A 19,338-nucleotide genomic window follows, 5' to 3' on the forward strand; every position below is an offset into this window, starting at 1 on the left:
TTAAGACTGCTCAGTGATTTGACCTCTGCATTAATTACTATTTCTCAATAGCAACACGGGCATACGGAAAGACACAGATGAGCATTCCATCCTCTGAAATCAGATGCTGCTGACAAACCTTATTCACTGATACACATAAGAAAGGAAACAAACAAACAAACAAAAAAAAAACATCCTGCTCTGAGGAACTGCTTCCTCTTTCGTTTTCCCCCAAAAGCCAAGATGTAAATACAGGATACATTATTTTATACAACTGCACAATGCACTTAACTGAATGGCAGAGGCACATGCAGCTTTTGCATAGATTAGGATGTAATAAAGTTTGTCTCCTCTAGACTTATCAGTTAATTGTAGATTTTATCAAAATTCCTTGCGCAGTTTAGAAGATAAATTATTGCAATCAGTGGAGGCATTAGACATTCAAACCATCAGGTATGAATGCAGATATAAAGTTTATTTCCATTCACATTAAGTAAAAAGACTTTGCAATGCAATTATATCCTAGCTATTTACATCCAAATCAATCAGTAATGTTGCCTCACATATGTTACTGTGGGGAAAAAAAAAAAAAAAAGAAAATAAAGCAAGGAATTTTTCATGTAAGTTCCTCACAAGGAAACCTTATACTGTCACTCCAGCTCTAGACCTGCTCTTGTTCCCTGCTTTTCTCTTCCCATTGCAGGCAATTTAACTTGAAAAGAAACAGTACCAAACAACACAAGGAAAAAAACTCTGGAAATTTATCTTGTAGTCGCATCAAAATACAAAAAGCTGTATTAGGTGGATGTAACTTCAGAGAATTACTTTGTCCCCTTGTCCCCACTCTATTCTGTACACTGTGAATAACCAGTCATTTTTACCTAACAGTGAAAATAATGATCTATTTTTATGTTAAACAGGGCCAAAAATCAGTCTTGACCTACTTTCAACAGAAAAAAAAAAAGTTCCAATACTGGTATGTTGTGATGTATAGAATATGTTGGAAGAGAGAAAAAAGATGATTTCTTCCCTACACATTTTGAGCAGTCTTAGGAAGGCAGAAAACAAGCACGCAAGTGACAGAAAGGGAAAGTCAGCAAGGAAGGAAGCTTTGGAGCAGTTAGTGCTGACAGTGTTCTTGACAGCTTCCAAAAGCATGACTGCAATCAAGCCTCAGAAGGTGACTGAACAAGGAGATGGAAAATGCAGATTGCCTTAAGCTGAGCAACCACTGGGAGAGGGGAAAGTGAGCTGGATTTGAAGGAAGAAGAAAAAAAGAAAGACTAAAGAAAAGCCAACACACTTGAATGGCACTTAAAGCAAGCAATAGATTTGTTTTCCAGCCTCGTAAATGATTCTCCCTCACTCTGAGGTTTTCATATATTTTTTTAAATCCTGGTCAGATATATTATGCATTATCAGAAAGACTTCAGTTTCAGGGATTTCAAAGTTTGGTATGCTCAATATTAAAATGGAGATGGCAATGCACAGAGGAAATAATTCCACCAATATACACTGTCTGCTTCAAGGTCCTAGAAGATTGTACAGCATTTCTGAAAAAGATCCCATCATTTCTTTAAAAAGCTTCATAGTTGAAGATTTAAAATTACAGTTTCAAGAGCCAGTGTATTTTATCTTAAAAGTGCCAAATGAAGGTAAAGGATTTCTTTGCTTTATACATCTTTAAGCATTTGCTTTATACATCTTTCTAAGCATTGCTATCATACATATGCTTGCTAACAGCTGTACCACTGAATAAAAAGCTGTCAGAATTTGCAGATTCAGAACTTCAGGTGAATAGGATTTACCACGGCAGATGTATCTAAGCACATCTTCTCACGTGCAAGTACTTTTCATGCCAACATCTCATCACGCTGAAAAAAAAAGATGCATTTTCATTATGGAAGGGATTAAAAGGTGCATATACACAGAGCTCACAGAAATTTCACTCAAAGTTTACTGTATTCCATAATGACTATTTCGATTTAGTGGGATTATAATCCATCTACTGCAATCCAAGTGCCTGCATAAAACTGAGTTTGAGTGCTACATGGGCAACCAGGACCAAGAAACTTGAAAATGATGTGACAAAGTATCTGTAAGGTGTAAAAGAATAACAATTGGCACTCACATGTCCTCTTTCTTCAGGAGTTTGCATTTATTTCAAAAAGTTTTGAGTAACAGCAGTGAAATCCTTGTAAAGTATTTCTCTACCAATGATTCTCAAAAGGAGTGCTGTCTTAAAAAGGAATCTTCTTTGAATGCTCAAATCTCGGATAGTCAACTGCTAAGAGTTCTAGGATTTGCATTATTTTTGAAGTCAGGAAAAATACATTAAGCTCATCTACTGTGAGTTTAAAAAAAAATTATGTGTTCCATGGATGGCAGTTCAATTTGGATATGACAATGTAAAACAATTACAGCCAAAACTCTTAAAACCTCCAGCTACTTCTATTCAACGTCACTGCTAAGCCACACATATACTTACAGGCTATACTAGACATAGACCCTACCCTTCTCCTGCTCCTCTTCACCACTCATTTTCAGATCTCAATGTCTCTGTTTCTCAGCAATCCCAAAACCTTACTCTCTCTTCAACTCTGACTCCACACTCGCAATCAACTTCTGTTTAAAATACAGTGCATCCCATATTCTTTTTCTACCAATCTTCATTCATGCCCTCCTAAAACTATTGTCCTGTAGATGTTCTGCATTTAAACAAAAGCAGGAATTAATCAAAGTAAGCCTTCAACAATATCAGTCTCTGGTCACACAAAGCACCTAGAGCACGGATGTTTAACCTTTTGGCTTGCCTATGCTGCACTCAGTGAAGAGGAATTTTCTTGGGCTGCATATAAGATAGATAAGATAGTTAATGTATGTAAGTAACAAAACTTTTCAATATTTTTATTAAAAAAGACAGCAATAAAAACTAAACTTATTTGACCTTGTTTTAGTGAAAAAAATGTGTGTGTTAACTTACTATCTTGTTATTTTACAAAATAACACAAGCCCAATTTTAATAATTAAATACAACGTACAAGTCTGCTTAATAACAAATATTACACATTTTCAAAGGCACACACAAGTGGGTAGATTGAAATGTTATCAGCAATCATTGCACTCTGCCAGGAAGCACAAGCACCTGCAACGTGTGGCACGCACTGGTTGCCATTCAGCTGAGTGCATGTGGCAGACTCAAAAGGTGGAGTCAGCACTGCACCACTCTCTCCCCTCCACAGCATTCTGTTGTCACCTACATGGCTAGCAATCAAGCTAAATGCAACAAATCCATGAAAAATATTACTAAGCATCACAATGTTAAAAAGTTTATAATCTTGTAGGGAAGCATTACTAGCTGTCCAGGGCCAGGGCTGTACACATATGACCTGGAGCATAACTTGTAATGATCTAGTGAGTAATGAATCAAGTGTATCATGTGGCTAGCAAAGTCATGTCATCCTATACTTCAGAGGCACTTGAGAGATGTGCCAGTGAAGAAGTAGATAACTTCCTTCTGCATAGACCATCTCTGCCATTCACTAAATTCTACCACTGTATGCATCCAAAAGCCTAGAAATGACATGTCTACACACTCCTGCTTGGAATTCTTGTTCCCATTTTTCACTTACCCACAAACCTCCATTTCATCATCCAGGTCATAACTGTAGACCTTTAAAAAGCATTGATCCCCGTGTTACTTCTTCAGTGACACCACAAGTAACCAGCTACCACCTGGCCTTTTATGGTTGCTCACATCCACTTGGAGAGCAACAGTTCAGTTCATCATATACCATATATCATATACCATCCAGTCCATTTCTCATTCATATTGCTCAAATGCCACTAGGGAAGAGCTTGATTTAGTCCTTGTTAAGATCAACCCACTGGTCTTCATAGCCAGTCCTCTCATTGCAGAAGACAGTGGGGTTCATCACAGCTTGCCACTCAACTTTGTACTGGCTGTTCCCAGTCCTCTTCTGGTTCTTCACATGGTTGGAAGTGGCTTCCAGGGAAATTTGCTCAGTCACCTTTCCAGGGATGGATACGAGACTGACTAACCTGCAGCTCTTTGAATCTTCCTTGCAGTCTTTCTTGGAGAGAAGTATGATGTTACCTCAAAGTTCATACTGCACAAGGAAAAACTTGGATTTTATAAGCATCACTGCACACTTATTGACTAAGAATGCCAACTGTCATTTTAGCAATGACTTACCTAATAAAGACCCACCACAAGTCCTCACAGTCAGCTTTTTCTTAACAATCCACAGTACCACTATCTTACTATTCGTTTTCTTTCTGCATGATATCCCTTCTCTTTTGTCAGCATTTTAGAAAATAAAAAAGTGAACATACTAAAAACAAAACACAGGAGGACTATTCCTACACCCAAGACAAAACCTGCCTTCTTATTTGGTAGCAAGTAAGTGTCCCACAGAGCCCTTGTCAAAAAAAAAAAAAAAAAAACCAACAAGCCAACATAATCTTGTTGAACGCCCTTGGCAACTCAAGCAGACTACAATCACCAGACCTTCCTTGTAACATATTTTCTTAATCTTTTCAGAAATCCTCTTACATGACAACTGAGGAACAGTTTTATATTTCAAAAGTCACTTGGATCTCCCACTGTGCCATATTAGGTGAGTATAATTCCATTCCCTACAGTACTTTCTCCTAGTTTTCCCCTTGGCAGATGTCAAGCTTACTAGTAAGCAATAGGGCTCTTTTTAAAAACTACTTTCAAGTTTTCCAAATACCAAGCTTTAAGTAGAAAGTCACATCCACATGAAGTAGTTTGGTTGTTTAATTCTTGAGCTTCTTTAAATGCCATCTGGTTGTGGTAAGTGGTGCCTTTAAATACCATCTGGTTCTTGTCAAAAAAAATAAAACACACACCTTGTTCCATAATTGCCTCTACCAACTCTTCAATTTGAAGAAAGATCCAGAACTTCTTCAAAGCTCAAAGATGAATACAAATGCGAGTGGTAAAACTAACTTCTTGAGCTTTATTTCCAGGTTACTGAAGGACAGATATCTATTGGCCCTATACATTTTCTAGCAGGTTTCACTTTCCAAGAGTATTTCAAAAAGTGCAATTTATACCTTCTGAAAGTTTTTCCTCAAACATCTTCCTTAGTTGCACTGCATTTTTACTATACCCTGCCAGAATTTATGATCCTTCCAACTTTGTTCTTGCAGACAAAATTTGACCTTTAAAAAACTGAACAGCTTTGTGTTCTACCTCCTGTTTATGCTGCTATGCCCACCTCAGTTTGATAGGTGCATGCATTTGCTTCAGGACTCCCATACAGCACCTTTGTAGTTCCCATGTCACACAATTTTACTTTTATAAATTCTTTTCAATTTTTAAGTAATTTCTACTAAAAAAAAAAAAAAAAAAAAAAATTCAGAGGGGAGAAAACATGTTTGTTCTTGTAAGAGTCATAAATATATTTTACAGAACAACTATTTATCACACATACTTTGAACCACATACTACACATGGTGATCAGAACTACAGAGCAAAAAGCTTTCTCCCTGTTCAGGTTTGCTGACTAACTGCTCTATGTAATACTCATTAACTGCCTGGCACTTGAGTCTCCAATCAATCAACCACAGCCACTACCACCATGCTGACTAGGGAGCAGTACAACTGAGAAGCCAGAAGAGAATGAAAGGACTTCAAAGACAAAGAAGGAGAGGAGAATGACCAAATGATAAAGTCAGCTTCTGTGCATCTACATACCATGTTGCTCTTAGGACTCCAGGTCTTGGAATTAAACATTTACCATTTTCCGTGAACTGCTGTTTTTCTTAACTTATAACTGCAGAAAGAAAGTCAGATAGTCAACATGAATTCAAGAAGCATGAAGCAAAAAAAAATTTAAAAAATCTATTAAGAGATAAGAAAAAAGATGTAAACTGCTTAAATTTAGCTCTCAAGTATTTGAGAGCAACACAGATTTGACCGAGACTGAACAAACCACTGCCCTGCCAGAACAGCTGCTGAAAATTCACTTGATAGAGCTCTGCATATTCCAGTGCTTTGATGCAAACATAGATGTACTATTTGGATTTCTTTTGCCTTTTGTCTCTATTGTGAGATCACGTTTCCCTCTGTGTACCCCAGGACTATCTCCTACCCTACTTACAGATAACTTCTTCACTTCATAACTTCCTAGTCTTATCAAACGACCACCTTTTTTTGCTGGGCTCCAGGGGCATCAGCAGTCTTCCTTCTTTTCTTCTGTGAGAGGGGGAAAGAGCTGGGACTCACCAGCCTTCCTTCACCTGCTGGAAAGGTGAATGAAGCTAGTGGCTATGAAGGTTGCAATATATTATAAGGCCAGAAGAGAGGCAATATTTTGAAAAAAGCTCTCCTAGAATCATAGAATTGCTCAGGTTGGAAAAGATCTTAAAGATCATCAAGGCCAACCACAACCTAACCATAGTACTCTAATTCTAACAACCCTCCAGTAAATCATGTCCCTGAGCACCACATCCAAATGGTTTTTAAACACATCCAGGGATGGTGGTGACTCAAGCACCCCCCTCAGGAGCCTATTCCAATGCTTAACAGCCCTTTCTGTAAAGAAGCTTTTCTTTACTCTATAGGGGTCACCCTATAGAGCAGAGATTTCAGTACTGCCGACCAACAGTTGACAGTAAAGCACAATAACTATCAATACCAATCTTAAATACCTTCTTCTCCAAGACATCATAAAAGTAGAACAATGAAGCACACACCATAGAGACTACTTCCAATCATTTAATATTCTTCTTAAATAAACTGAATACAAATCTAAGAGAAACAGTTATAAAAACTGAGTAGCAGCTTTAGGAAGCAGATAGAAACAGAGTTACAGAGAATATGTTTCAGGTAGAGAGAAGAGCAGTTATTTCTCCTTATCAGCTTTTGTGTACTGCTAGGAACAGAGAGAACAATAAAACAAAGAAGTTAGGGCAGATTAAAGTAGTAAATTCAGTTAGCCCTCACATGTCTCAGACCAAAGAGCTAAAACTCCCAGAGCCCCATTGAACTTGAGCAGGTCAGAGAAGCTCAGAACTGAACAATTCAAGCCTGCAGTTTGCCAAACAAGCATAACAGAGACAAGTACCACTTCAGCCTGCTCATTGTACGCACACAGCAAGCAAGTACACTGTGAACAAGAAAAGCACATAAGACAAAAGCAGAAGAGCAACCAAAATAGGGGGAGCAGCAATGTGTGAGAATGGGTAAAGACAGGCTGACAAGAAGTTAAATCACAAGTGTAAGACATAACCCTGGATAACATAGGAAACAGCAAGTCCTTCTCCTACAGGCGTGGGAGTACTAAAACATATAATTGTGGAAAAGGTATCTTTAGTACCCTGTGTGCTTTTGAACTTTTCTCTTACCTACTAACACACAAGAAAATGAAAAGCCTCTGGTCATAGAGCTAAAATTTAGCTCCTGAAAGTACACACTATTTTATTTAAAATATCAATGTAACCACAATAATGTGCTTACTATGAACACTTCCTAATTCATTTTATTTACTTTAAATATTTTCTTTGGAAAAATCTCATAACGGACTGAAATACAAACAATTGAGCATGAAACAAGAATGATAAACATTCACCATTCCAACTGATCTCCTAATCCAAGCTGCAGTTCTGTGTGGCTGCAGTTAAGCTTCTCAGTCAATCTGTTTGTCAGATGCCGTCCATCAGTTTTACTATTACTCTATACCAATGCCCAGCAGCCGTTTAGATGCTTGCTCCTGACCCATATCACAATAGGATTCTTTGTCATATTGTCAGGTATTTGACAATTTAATCAAAAGAAAAAGAGATATACACTAATGTGAAATAATCTGCAGATGTCAGAGGCAGGGCTACAAAATAAGGCAGTGTGCATTTACATGCTCATTGACCTGCCAGCTTTAGAGTGCAGATGTAGGTGACAAGAGAACAAAGCAAAGACCTTGCTGAAAAAGATGACATGTTACAGAGGACCAGAGCACTTTAGGAAAAAGCTACATTCAGTTAATGTACATGCTCTGCAGAGATACAAACAAGAGGAAACTCCTCACAGAATCATAGAATGGCCTGGGTTGAAAAAGATCACAATGATCATCTAGTTTCACCCTGCTATATGCAGGGTCACCAACCACCAGACCAGGCTGCTCAGAGCCACATCCAGCCTGGCCTTGAATGTCTCTGAGAATGGGGCCCCTGAATCATGTAGTTTGGAAAAGACCCATAAGAACACTAAATCTAACCATCAACAAGCACTACCACGTCCACTACTAAACCCTAAACTCCTCAACCACACATCCGAAACATAAGTCAGAAAACAGGAAATTTCAGCTAGGTGAAAAGGCAAGCTCCTTCCTTCTACAGATGGTCAGACACTGCAAAATGTTGCTCAGAGACACTGTAGTTTCTCCACAGATTCAAACCCTGTGGACAAGGCCCAAAGCAACCTGCTCCAAGTTCTACTTCTGAGCACAGGACTGGGCTCTATGACTGCCAGAGATCCCATCCTACTGAAATAATTCTGCAATACATAAAAATAACTAGTAGCAAAGAAAAACAGAATAATTCATGAAGTTAATCTTCTCGTCTAAATCTTGTTAAATCAACAACAGAAAAGATACGGCTTGAACTCGACAAAGGCTCTTCTGCCAGGGTTTCAACAGTCAAGACCTTCAAGAGAAGGTCACTCGTGTTTGAAACCTCTTGGAAGCTAATGGTCCTAATCCCATAACTAAAACAGGAGGTCTAGTTAATGGATGAAAAAGTTACATTACAAATACACTATGTGGGATTTACAGTACAAGAGCTGAGAATGCCTAATTTAACATTTGGTTCTCTTACTAAAACACGTACATGACTTGATGAGCCAGGTGGGGAGAGAGGGACAGTAGGGGATGTGGAAGTCTGTAGGACAGAAGCTCAAACTAGCTAGTTCTTAAAGTACTTCATTATATCTAGGTCTTTCTCTCCTAGCCAAGTATAGAAAAACAGAAGGTGAGCTCTAGACCATACACCAAGTTTTATTTGGAAGAAAAAAAAACACACAAGCTTCCACATTATGTACCTGTGATCCTTCCTTGACTGGATTCTGCAGCAAGGATTCAGGCATCCCTGAACCTGTCTAGGTGGGAACTGGGGGAGCATACATCACTCTATTGTAAGAGCAGAGCAAATCTGAGAGCTACTTGTGAGACTGAAAGTGTACAAGTCCATGGGTCCAGATGACATGCATCCCAGGATGAGGTTGCTGAGCTGCTCTCCATCTTATTTAAACAGACATGGCTGTCAGGCAAAGTCCCCAAGGACTGGAAAAAGGGAACTATCACTCCCATTTACGAGAAGGGGAAGAAGGAGGACCTGGGGAAGAGGCCAGTGGGAAAGAGAAGACTGTGAGGAACTTCATTGCAGCCTTTCAATATTTAAAAGGAGTTCATAAACATGAGGGAAATCAACTTTATACATGGGTATAAAGACAATGACAGGACAAGAGGGAATGGTTTTAAAGTAAAGGAAGGGAGATTTAGATTAGATATTAGGGAGAAGGTTTTTTTTTTTTTAACTGAGAGAGTGATGAGGTGCTGGAACAGGCTTCCCAAAGAGGTTGTGGGTGTTCCACCTATGGAGGTGTTCAAGGATGGGGCCCTGGGCAGTTTGATTTAGTACTGTCACAGAGGGCTTAGAATTTAACGATCCTTGAAGTCCCTTCCAACCCAAGCCATTGTATGATTCTGAAACAGTTTATGCTGTTCATATCACTTATGTCTAATAAAATGATTGGTGTCTTCTTCCTAAGTGTTGTCTCCCCATGTCATGGCCCTGAATCAGCACGACCAGTGAGCCTGATGCGAAGGGCTGGGCACTCAAAGACAGTTTTAGACTCATTTGACTACTGGCCTAGGACAGGAGAGAGGTGCAGCAGGGTAAAGACAGTAGCTGTTCCTTGCTAAGGCAGATGGCCTGCTGCACATCTAAGTGCAGTGTTAGTGGCAATGTTTTACTATGCCTTTTTTTTTTTTTTTTTTACTCAAATATTTGGGAAAAAAAAAAAAAGAGCATTTCAGGTAGTTCTATGCGAAGCCAAAAGTTGGACTTGGTGAGTTGGAAAGAACATACAAGGCTCAAGATATCCTGTTATTTCTTCACCTTGCAAGACTGTAGCTGTATTTCTGCTCTCAGCCCTTCTCTGGTATCTTTCAGCCTTAGCCCTTATTTCATACTCACAGTTGATTCCTATGCTCCTCTTTACTTCACCTCCTACTCTTAGGAATTTCTCAGCCAACACAATCAGTTGCTATTCCACTCATCCCCAAATTCTCAGCTGTAGTCTGTATGCAAATACATTGAAATGAAGTCAAGAATTGCAAATAGCTACTTTTGAGTGTGAAAATATACAAAGTGAGATACAAGTTTATTTGCCACTTAAACAAAAGCCAGTGCTAGAATAACAATAGAAATATGTTACTTGGTTAAAGAAAAATGTACTCTTTTTCCTGCATTACTACCTCTGAAGTTTTATTCCACATGCATTTGAGCTTGCCTAAGTTCTAAAAATGGAAGTCTAAGACTCAGCAAGGTCTGTCCATTAATACTGTTACACCTCATATGAGAATGGGAAAAAAAAACTTTTGCAAACCTTAGTTCATTATAACCCTAGGAGTGATTAAGATGACCATAACATTGAAAATTAAACTGTTTGTGTATCCTATATTTTAGTGCACGTGTGTTAAATCTACAATTTATTCATTACTGTCAATAAAAAAAACCATCCATCATCCTGGAGATATATTGCATATGTCTACCCATACTTTGTTTCCGTGAGAATTCTTGATGCGTTCTTGAACTATCAGAATGATGCCATTTGGATAAACTAGCATAAATAGGATGTTAGATACACCACAAGCCACTTTTACAACTGCCGCCATTGAAGAAAGCAGGGGCTCTTTCTCCTCAACAAGAATGTGCAACTCAGTAACAGTGTTTTGTTTTATTGAATATTCCTTCCTTTGTTCAGTGGAGTTTGAATAACAACGCACAACACTTACACAGTCAACATGTGACACTATGTTGAGACGTCTACACCTTCCCTTTAGGAGGCTTTTATGATTCATTAGTTCTGGAGAAAACATCCAACCAATTTCTCGAATGATTTAACTCCTAAAGGCACTTAATCTGAATTGATCTACATGAGTTCAGCTTTTACGAGTGATCAGCTGACAGAGGAACAGCTCCATACTACCTACTACTATTTCTTACACAATTTACAACCTAAAATATTCTATTACATTTCTTTAAATTTGTGATTACTTCAGCAAAGTATATCACATGCCTATTACATACCACATATCCAGATTTCATTTTTAGAAGTTCCCACAAAAGTTCCTTCCAATTCAATGAAATTTAGTTTCTTTCACAAGAGTACTCTTGAACTCCCCACTTTACATTTCCAAGGCAATAATTTTTAATTCCTCTTGTGATACCATTGAAGATTGTTGCTCAAGAGAATGAAGTATTTTTTCAGCTCCTATAGTCACACAGTTGACCATTTATCAAACTCTTGACAATTTAGCCAAAGGACTTGGAAGAAACTACTCCCACACCCAGATGACAAACTAGCAATTTGCATCCTTGCTGAGTTGGTAGTTTATTTGCATTTCATTCAGCTAATGTTTCCAGTTCCTTTATTAGTTTAACTCATATACTGTCACACTGTTTTCTGCAATGCTTCCTAACTTTTCCAGCTTACACTGAACAGGTTTCTTACCTCTTCTTGGGTGTTCTGGAGGAAAGAAACATGTGAAGTATGCCTCTTTCTTTCACTCCTGAGTTTCCAGTTTACTTATTTACCAGATGTAACTGGTCTCTGAAGGGAGGTCAGCACCTCCAAGTGCTCTAACATCCTGAAAAGCACCAAACAGCACCTGGAGCCACATGCCACCCTTTCCTAGAAATATCACATTATTTCACAGAATCAGGTAGCAAAGCATCAAGTCAATTATGAATATCATGGTTTGTTTCATCAGTTCTTCACTATGTTCCTTAAAAGGTTTCATTCTTGCACAGTAGCTATGTATGCATAGAAAATAACTGCTTCAGTAGCAGAGCAACCACAGCCCTCTGAGCTTGGACTGCAAGAACACACTTCATATCATTTAGTCATTACCAAGATCCTAAGCACTGCTCATGGAAGTGACCACAAGTGTTTCAATAATTATCAACATTGCCATACTAGAAATGTTTTCAAAAGACCAACACACATCTTGAACAAAGCTGAGATAGGTTTTGTTGTTAATCTCTTTTTCTCTTTTATTAGTGGTCACGTACAGATAGGTCGTCCAATCAGCTTCCTTGACAGAATAACAGAACGTTGAAAGGACTTTAAGATATCTTGTAAGGCAACTCAGAACATTAAAACAATCAATTTAGCCTAACATTTAATCAAGAAATTAGTCTAAGTTTGGGCTGCAAGTACTTCCAGAGAGCAGGCAGCATACTGAATGCTAGATACTTTAAAGAATACAGGTTCCCTTGCTCTTATCAGGACTCATGCTGCACAGAGAGCAGCACAGTCTTTATGCTTGGAGCTCAATTCACTATCACTGCTGCACCAAGCTCCAAGAGGAAATGCTTTCCTGTTACTGACTTTGAAGGCAACATATGAAAACTGCCAGCACACCTGAGGGGAGAAATCATTCAGTTAAAATGGTTCTTTACCCTTTTCATTTAGTTTTTTGTGATCACTAGAGCTAAGGTGGCAGACCCTCCCCATCTCCCCTCCCTTCTCAAAGCAGTCTCAGAAAAATCGAAGTAAATTTTATCCCTATTGTTGCCAATGACTGTGTCTACAGATTTAATCTCTATCAGCAAAATGACATTACACAGAAACTTTTCCCATTGGACCTCAAAACAACACATACTCCTGAAACTAAGAAGTAGTTTTAGTATCAATAATCAAGAGTACTAGAAGTTTTAATTCAGGCAGCTAGGTAACAGAAATTAAAAAGCATCTTATTAATACAAGAGTTAAACCAACTACCATCTTACAACACTGCATAGCCCTAGAGGAAGGTACTGACAGCTTCACTCTATTTTTTCCTTCCCTAGATTTTAGTCCACAAGAAGCCAAAAAATAATTCCTCATTAGATTGGTACTAACAACTTTCATAAATACTAGCAGTTAGCAGAAAACATGGAGTTCTCATCATTTTTGTAGTCCCCAAGCACAGCAACCTGCTGAGATTTATTGCAGCAGCTTCAGAGATCTCAAGACAAGGCTTGGGGTCAAAGGTTTTCTACGGCTGCACCAACCTCGACACTGGAGATTCCCATTCCCATCAATCATTTGCCTGCTTTTCCTGAAGGTGGGATGCAGGGCAATCATCTCACAGGAGAAAAGCACAGTGAGAAATTAAGCCAGGTAGAATTATTAGTTATTTATACCATAAAAGTAAAAGGAAATGCCTTTAAAATGGTATGAGTAGACATTTCCTGTTAGTGTCTTAAGAAAGAAAACCTATGCTCTAGAAAGAAAAAAAAAAGGGGGGGGGGGGGGGGGGGGGGGGGCAGGGGAAGAACTCCCTGGAAAGCAATTCTCAGAGTTAAACTAAACAAAGCATACATTACAATGGAATTGAATTCTATTCAATGTTTACATCAACAACACAGCCACTGAATACAGAACACATTTAAATAAACCCATGATGTAAAGCTAAGGACAAACTATAACTCAGATCAATTTTGCAAATTAAGTAAACTGGCAGAAAAGGAGTAAAATCCAGTGGGGATGAGCATAAACCTCTACAATTAAGTGGAAATTATTAGTTGTATAAAAAGACGATGGGAAATATAAGTAATAGCCTTCGAGAAAAGAAGCAACATCTAAATTTCAAGTTGAACAACCAATATCAGACAACTGCTAAACAGCCAAATGTAACTGTACAACCAGAAAGACAACTTGAAGAATAAATGAAGCAATCTGTTCTGCTCTACTTTATATTATATATTCAGAGGAAAAAAAAAAACTGTACCCCCACTGGAGTGTTGCAGTTCAAGAAAAGAACTGGCATGAATCCAAAGAAGTGAAACAAAACAAATAACCTACAAGAAATACAAGATGAGCTGGATTTGGTTAATTTTTTTCAGAGGGGAAGGCTGAAAGAGGACTTCCTATGAACCAAACCACCCAGTAGGCTAATGAAGAGAAAGGGATCCATTTTTCATCTGTGTTCCTCAGAAACGATCCACATTAAGCACTGGAGGGAAGACAGCACCACCTTCTAGCAAGAAGGACAATGAAACCCCTGAAGGAATTACCAAAGGTTCCTCTGAAGTGACCAACACAAGGAAAAAAAAAGTCTACAGCATCAGCGGCAGGATCTCAAAGCAGTTTTTATCCTTCCTATTCCTTAAACTTACAAAAAGGGAAAGAAAAGAAACCTATAAGGGCTCACTGGTTCTAACATTCACTTCAATAGAAGACACCAAGGTGTGGTATAGCTTTTCTGTGCTTTTTTCCAGGTTCAAAACTAGTAATATTTACAGCTTTTTATTCTCTTCTCCCCACTACCTTCAGCATAGTCCTAATTTTTAATTAGCACTCTTACGTTTTTGTGATGATCATGGTTACCATGGCTGCAAAGGAAGGAGTCCATCTTATGCTCTTGTTAGAGCCTTAAAAAAAAAAAAAAAAAAAAAAACACACCTCAATACGACTGCATCAGAAAAAACATGAATCTGCTGGCTTCTATTTACCTCCCCCAATTCTCTAACTTGTGGGTTCACTGCTGATTTATACTTCCACACAGTAACACAATTAAAAGACTCTACAAATAGGAAAGCATAAGCAAGTGAATGAATGAACAAAAAAAATCAATACTGCAGAAGACTCTACTGTACTAATAATAAAGCTCATGAGGTTTACAGAATTAGACTAATTTCACCGTTTCATAAGAAAATTAGACAACAAAAGTTTCAATGAAGTATTCTTTCAAGTGTATGGTTTAAAGTGACACCTTCCTCTTACAATCAAACTCATAATAAATAACAACGTGTAATTATTAATGATATTACAAACTGAGAAAGTGTGCCTTAATAAGAAGTCTTAAGGTCCCTTTTTAGCTACCATACATAAAGTGGAAAGAAAAAGCAATCCCTACCATACACCAAATTCTATCTGTTAACCTGAGAGGCAATTATCTTGGACTACCGACTGCAGCCCCGGATAAGGAACACTCCTCACCAGGTTTTTGATATCTAGACTCTCATTCCAGCCTTCCGTTGTATTACCCTGAGAAGAACTGCCTCTCCATCACACCTAGGATCCTTCAGAGCTCTGTTTATCCACTGCCTAAAGAGACAGCCTAAAGTCACTCACCTTTCCACACTGCTGCAAAGTTCTGCACCGATTACTTTCCACTGTAACAGCTATTTTTGAAAGACAAAGAAAATAACCCACGTTACAGACGCTGGATATAGCAATATATTTCCTCTGAAGTAAATGTGGGGATAGTGTTATTGATGTAGAAACCTCCCCGTGAACACCACCACATCCTTGTGAGAGAAGTCACAATGCTTTAATTATGCTAATCATTACTTTAGTTTTCAGTTGCAAATAATAATTTAATTTACAACTGTATCAATTGCATATTCTTCACAATATCCAGAGAGCAACTTCTGTAAAGTGAAAGCTATACTTCAGCGCTAGAAACTAGAACAGCATCTAGTGTGCAATCAGTAAACGTCTTCTCACACTTATAATACTGTAATACTATAAATGGGATGGAAAGTACCACAATAATAACGGGGTGGCAAAGTCTCCGGCTACAGCAAATGAGAACGAACCCAAATGCAGCAGCCACAGACTCAGAAATGAAGGAAAAGAGAAGCTTACCTTCAGAAGGCCTCAGGTAGGTAAGGATCTCCAGCAAGAGATACCCTCATCCCCACTGTCAACCCTTAAATGAGGTCTGGGAGGTGGATCCTGGGTCTACCACTTCCAGTCACTCAGCTGCACTGCTTGCATCTGAGCTCCCCTGGGTTGTACCTGCCTTCTCTCCAGGTGCTCAATCACTGTTTCAGGCCATCACTTAGCATTTCCACTACAACACTGAAGTACCTAAGCTGGACACAACACACTTTGTATCATCGCATCATTGCGTCACAGATACAACAGTCCACTGGCATCAAAATTAAAAGTTGGTGCTTGGGCTTGAAGGAGTTCAAAGTCACTGATCCACAATGGTAGCTGCTGTCTACTGAAGTCCCTTCAACAGCTTAAAGAGATTTCAGGCCTAAAATCTCTTTCATGAGCAGTATTTTTAAAAGAAATTATCCAGGGAGAGGTAGTGCTCCACATACTTCAGAAACCCTTTGGGCCATCTTCCATTCCTTCTCTACCCACCACACAGTCCACACTCCCACAAATTCTAAGTACAGTTTTTCTAATCAACTCTTCTAAATACCTGTGTTGAAAGATAGGACTTAAGAAAACAGCAAATAAAATACTTGATAACATCAAACAAGATTATATGAGGCTCTCACTTGTTTCCTCTTGATTTACATTACTATTACCAGCACTGCAAGGAGCAAGTTTCTAAAATACACAGATCTGTATTTGTAGTTAATGTTACATACATTGAGATCTGAAACAATTTATACCTTGCTATGAAGGAAAAAAGGAAGTTAGAGATACAGCCTCATTGCATCGAGTGCATTATACTAGAGATCAAACACGTAATACGATTTGTCCCACTGTCCCACAAAGAAAATCCAGTATCATATATTTACCCGAATTAGTCTAATTTTCTAACTCTGTAGCTGGAACACTGAAGAAAAAAATATATATATATATTCAAAGAAGTCTAATGCCTCAAATATTCTCAAAAGCTTTGAAAGACAACTTTAAAAAAAAAAAAATTTTTAAATCACTGTGCTCTACTTTAGGCTCATATGATGGTCTCTTGCTTAGTTTAGGCATGCAGACACCTTGCGCTCAATTTGCAGTTCATACGTTAAAAAGCCTTCAATCCATGCTTCTAATAGTACAGTCCTCCAGCAAAGTATTTTAGGCTTGACTCCAACTTCACCAGCAGCAAAGGCATTCATAGCAGAGACAAACCATACCTTAGGGTTCATTCTAAAACTCACTGAAAAATCTTGAACTCACGCTAACTGACTATATGGAGTAAGCAAAGACAAAAAGTAAAAGGTGCCAGCACAGCATATATTATACAAGGAGCAAGCACTGGAATGATACAACTTTATTTACAGGACTTCCTCCCAGAAAGTTCACCTAGGATGCTACACTAACCAAACAAGAACAAAAATTAACACTTGTCAGCTGTAGCTGGTGCCTCTACTTGTCTTCCTTCAAGCAGAATAATTACTAACAATCCACTGAATAACTCCCACATCCTCTTTTGTAATTCAACTCAAAGTTATAAATTGACCTAATTTAATATTTTTTTTCTTAATTTTAAAGTACAAGACCTGTTATTTTACCAATTTTACTTCCCACCTGCTATCGTGATTCAAAATAACACTTGGTTATTTACTTACTATATTTTCCACAGCAGAGGAAGAGAGGAAGCCAGAGACAGACTGCATGCTCTCAGATATTGCTGTGATCACTGCTCTTTGTCCTCCCTTCCCTGATTTACACTGCAACTACTCAATATTCCTTGAAGCTGTAGGGTTACCACTAAATTATTTTGTACTCCAAGACATTCATTGCGCTTTTCTCCTGCTAGCACGTTTTAAAGTTTTATCCTAAGCTGAATTTTTTAAATATATAAATTGTACGAGTTGTCCTAATTGTACCCTGCAAGTCCAGTCCAAGTCCTCAGCAATCATAATTACGTTATGCTAACTGGAATAATGCCAGATGTGTCTGGCTTTGTAATACAGGAGGGCCAGCTGTCAGTCACATCAAATAAACCGGCAGCGGCTGAGCAGTTGAAGATACCTTCTTGACGCATGGGGACAGTGAAAGCAAGCCCCTGTCTGCCATTGGGCCGCATGCGTTTCTGCAACACCGCACACAAAATGATGTCAGCAGTGCCTCTGAAAATACCAAGTCTTCAGACTCAAAATTAAGACGGGTGGTAAAATGAATCATTATCTGAAAAACTACACAAGTGGAAGTAGGATTTTTCTTAAGTATTTTACATATATTGAAGTTACATTGCTAACAGTGTAAAAGTTCAGGAGAACACCTCCGTTTCCTCATTACCACACACGTCCAGGAGCTATCACACAAGTAAAGATAGGATCTCTCACATTAACCTGGGAAAGCTTAAAGATAAATAAACCAGAGCAAAGCTCGCAACCCACTGCATTTCCTGTACCCAGTGGAGCTGCCCTTCGACCATTTCTCCATTTGCAACTCAAAGACTCGTTGCCAGACCCGACAGAAGCACGGGACAGAACACACAGAGAGGCCGCACATCCACGGAGCAGCAGCGCGGCTCCCCGCACGAAGCCTGCCTTAAAGCCGGGCACCGCTTCGCTCCCTTCGCTGCGGCCGCACACGCGGGGGATTATCAGAAGTTTGAAGAGAAACGAAAGCCTGGTATGCAGCAAAAGGGAAGGAGGGCACCCAGAGCTAGCAGCTCCGCAGGAGCTCCGTTCTCTCCCCCGGGCCGCCCCCGCCGCGCGGCACTGACCTGAGCGTGCGGTTGCCGGCGCAGCCGCGGCGCTCCATGGCGGCGGGCACGCAGCTGGTGAGCTCGGTCCAGTCGGCGTGCAGCCCGCAGCTCCAGCCGGTGGAGAAGCGGGAGAAGAGCCAGGTGTCCTTATCGCCGCCCGGGCGGTGGCAGGCGCACTTCTTCTGCCCGGCGCGGCAGTAGCAGGGTTGCTCCAGACGGATGTTGCGCACCAGGTGCCGCCCGAAGGTGGTGCCGCCCGTCTTCTGGATGTGCAGGAAGACGATCACGTCGCGGCCCCGCATGTCGAAGCGCACCCTCCGGCACAGCTCCCCCCGCGCGAACGGGAACTTGGGCTCCAGCCGCGGCACGGCGGCCGCCGCCTCCTCTTCGTCCCGCTCCGCCGGCTGCTCCTCGCGGCGGGCGGCGGGGGCCGAGACGGACGGGCGGCGGGGGCAGGCGGCGCCGGGGCAGGCGGGCGACACGTACTGGTAGACGATGAGCAGGAAGAGCAGCGCCAGCAGCGGCGGCAGCAGCCACCTGTTGAAGCGCTCGTCCATGGCGACGCGCGGGGCACGGCGCGGGCTCAGGCGCTGCCGGGCGCTGGCGGGGCGGCCGTCCCGCCCGGCTCCCCTCCCGCGGCGGCCAGTGGCATGGCCCCCGCGGGATCGCTCGGCTCAGCGTGGCCCTCCAGACGCGG

General features: G+C 40.2%; 1 protein-coding gene across 1 annotated transcript in view; it reads right to left on the reverse strand.

Moving 5' to 3' along the window:
• HS6ST3 (heparan sulfate 6-O-sulfotransferase 3) overlaps positions 1-19,198 on the reverse strand; it is a 280,558-nt gene extending 261,360 nt beyond the window's left edge. The window contains exon 1 of the mRNA XM_042839022.1: positions 18,660-19,198. Within this exon, the coding sequence (XP_042694956.1) occupies positions 18,660-19,198 (539 nt within the window). The remainder of the gene's footprint in view (positions 1-18,659) is intronic.
• Between the last annotated feature and the right edge of the window lie 140 nt (positions 19,199-19,338).

Source organism: Centrocercus urophasianus, unplaced genomic scaffold (genome assembly GCF_019232065.1).
Source record: "Centrocercus urophasianus isolate 14NV4802_14NV808 unplaced genomic scaffold, USGS_Curo_1.0 seq_9, whole genome shotgun sequence".
NCBI classification, from domain to species: domain Eukaryota; kingdom Metazoa; phylum Chordata; class Aves; order Galliformes; family Phasianidae; genus Centrocercus; species Centrocercus urophasianus.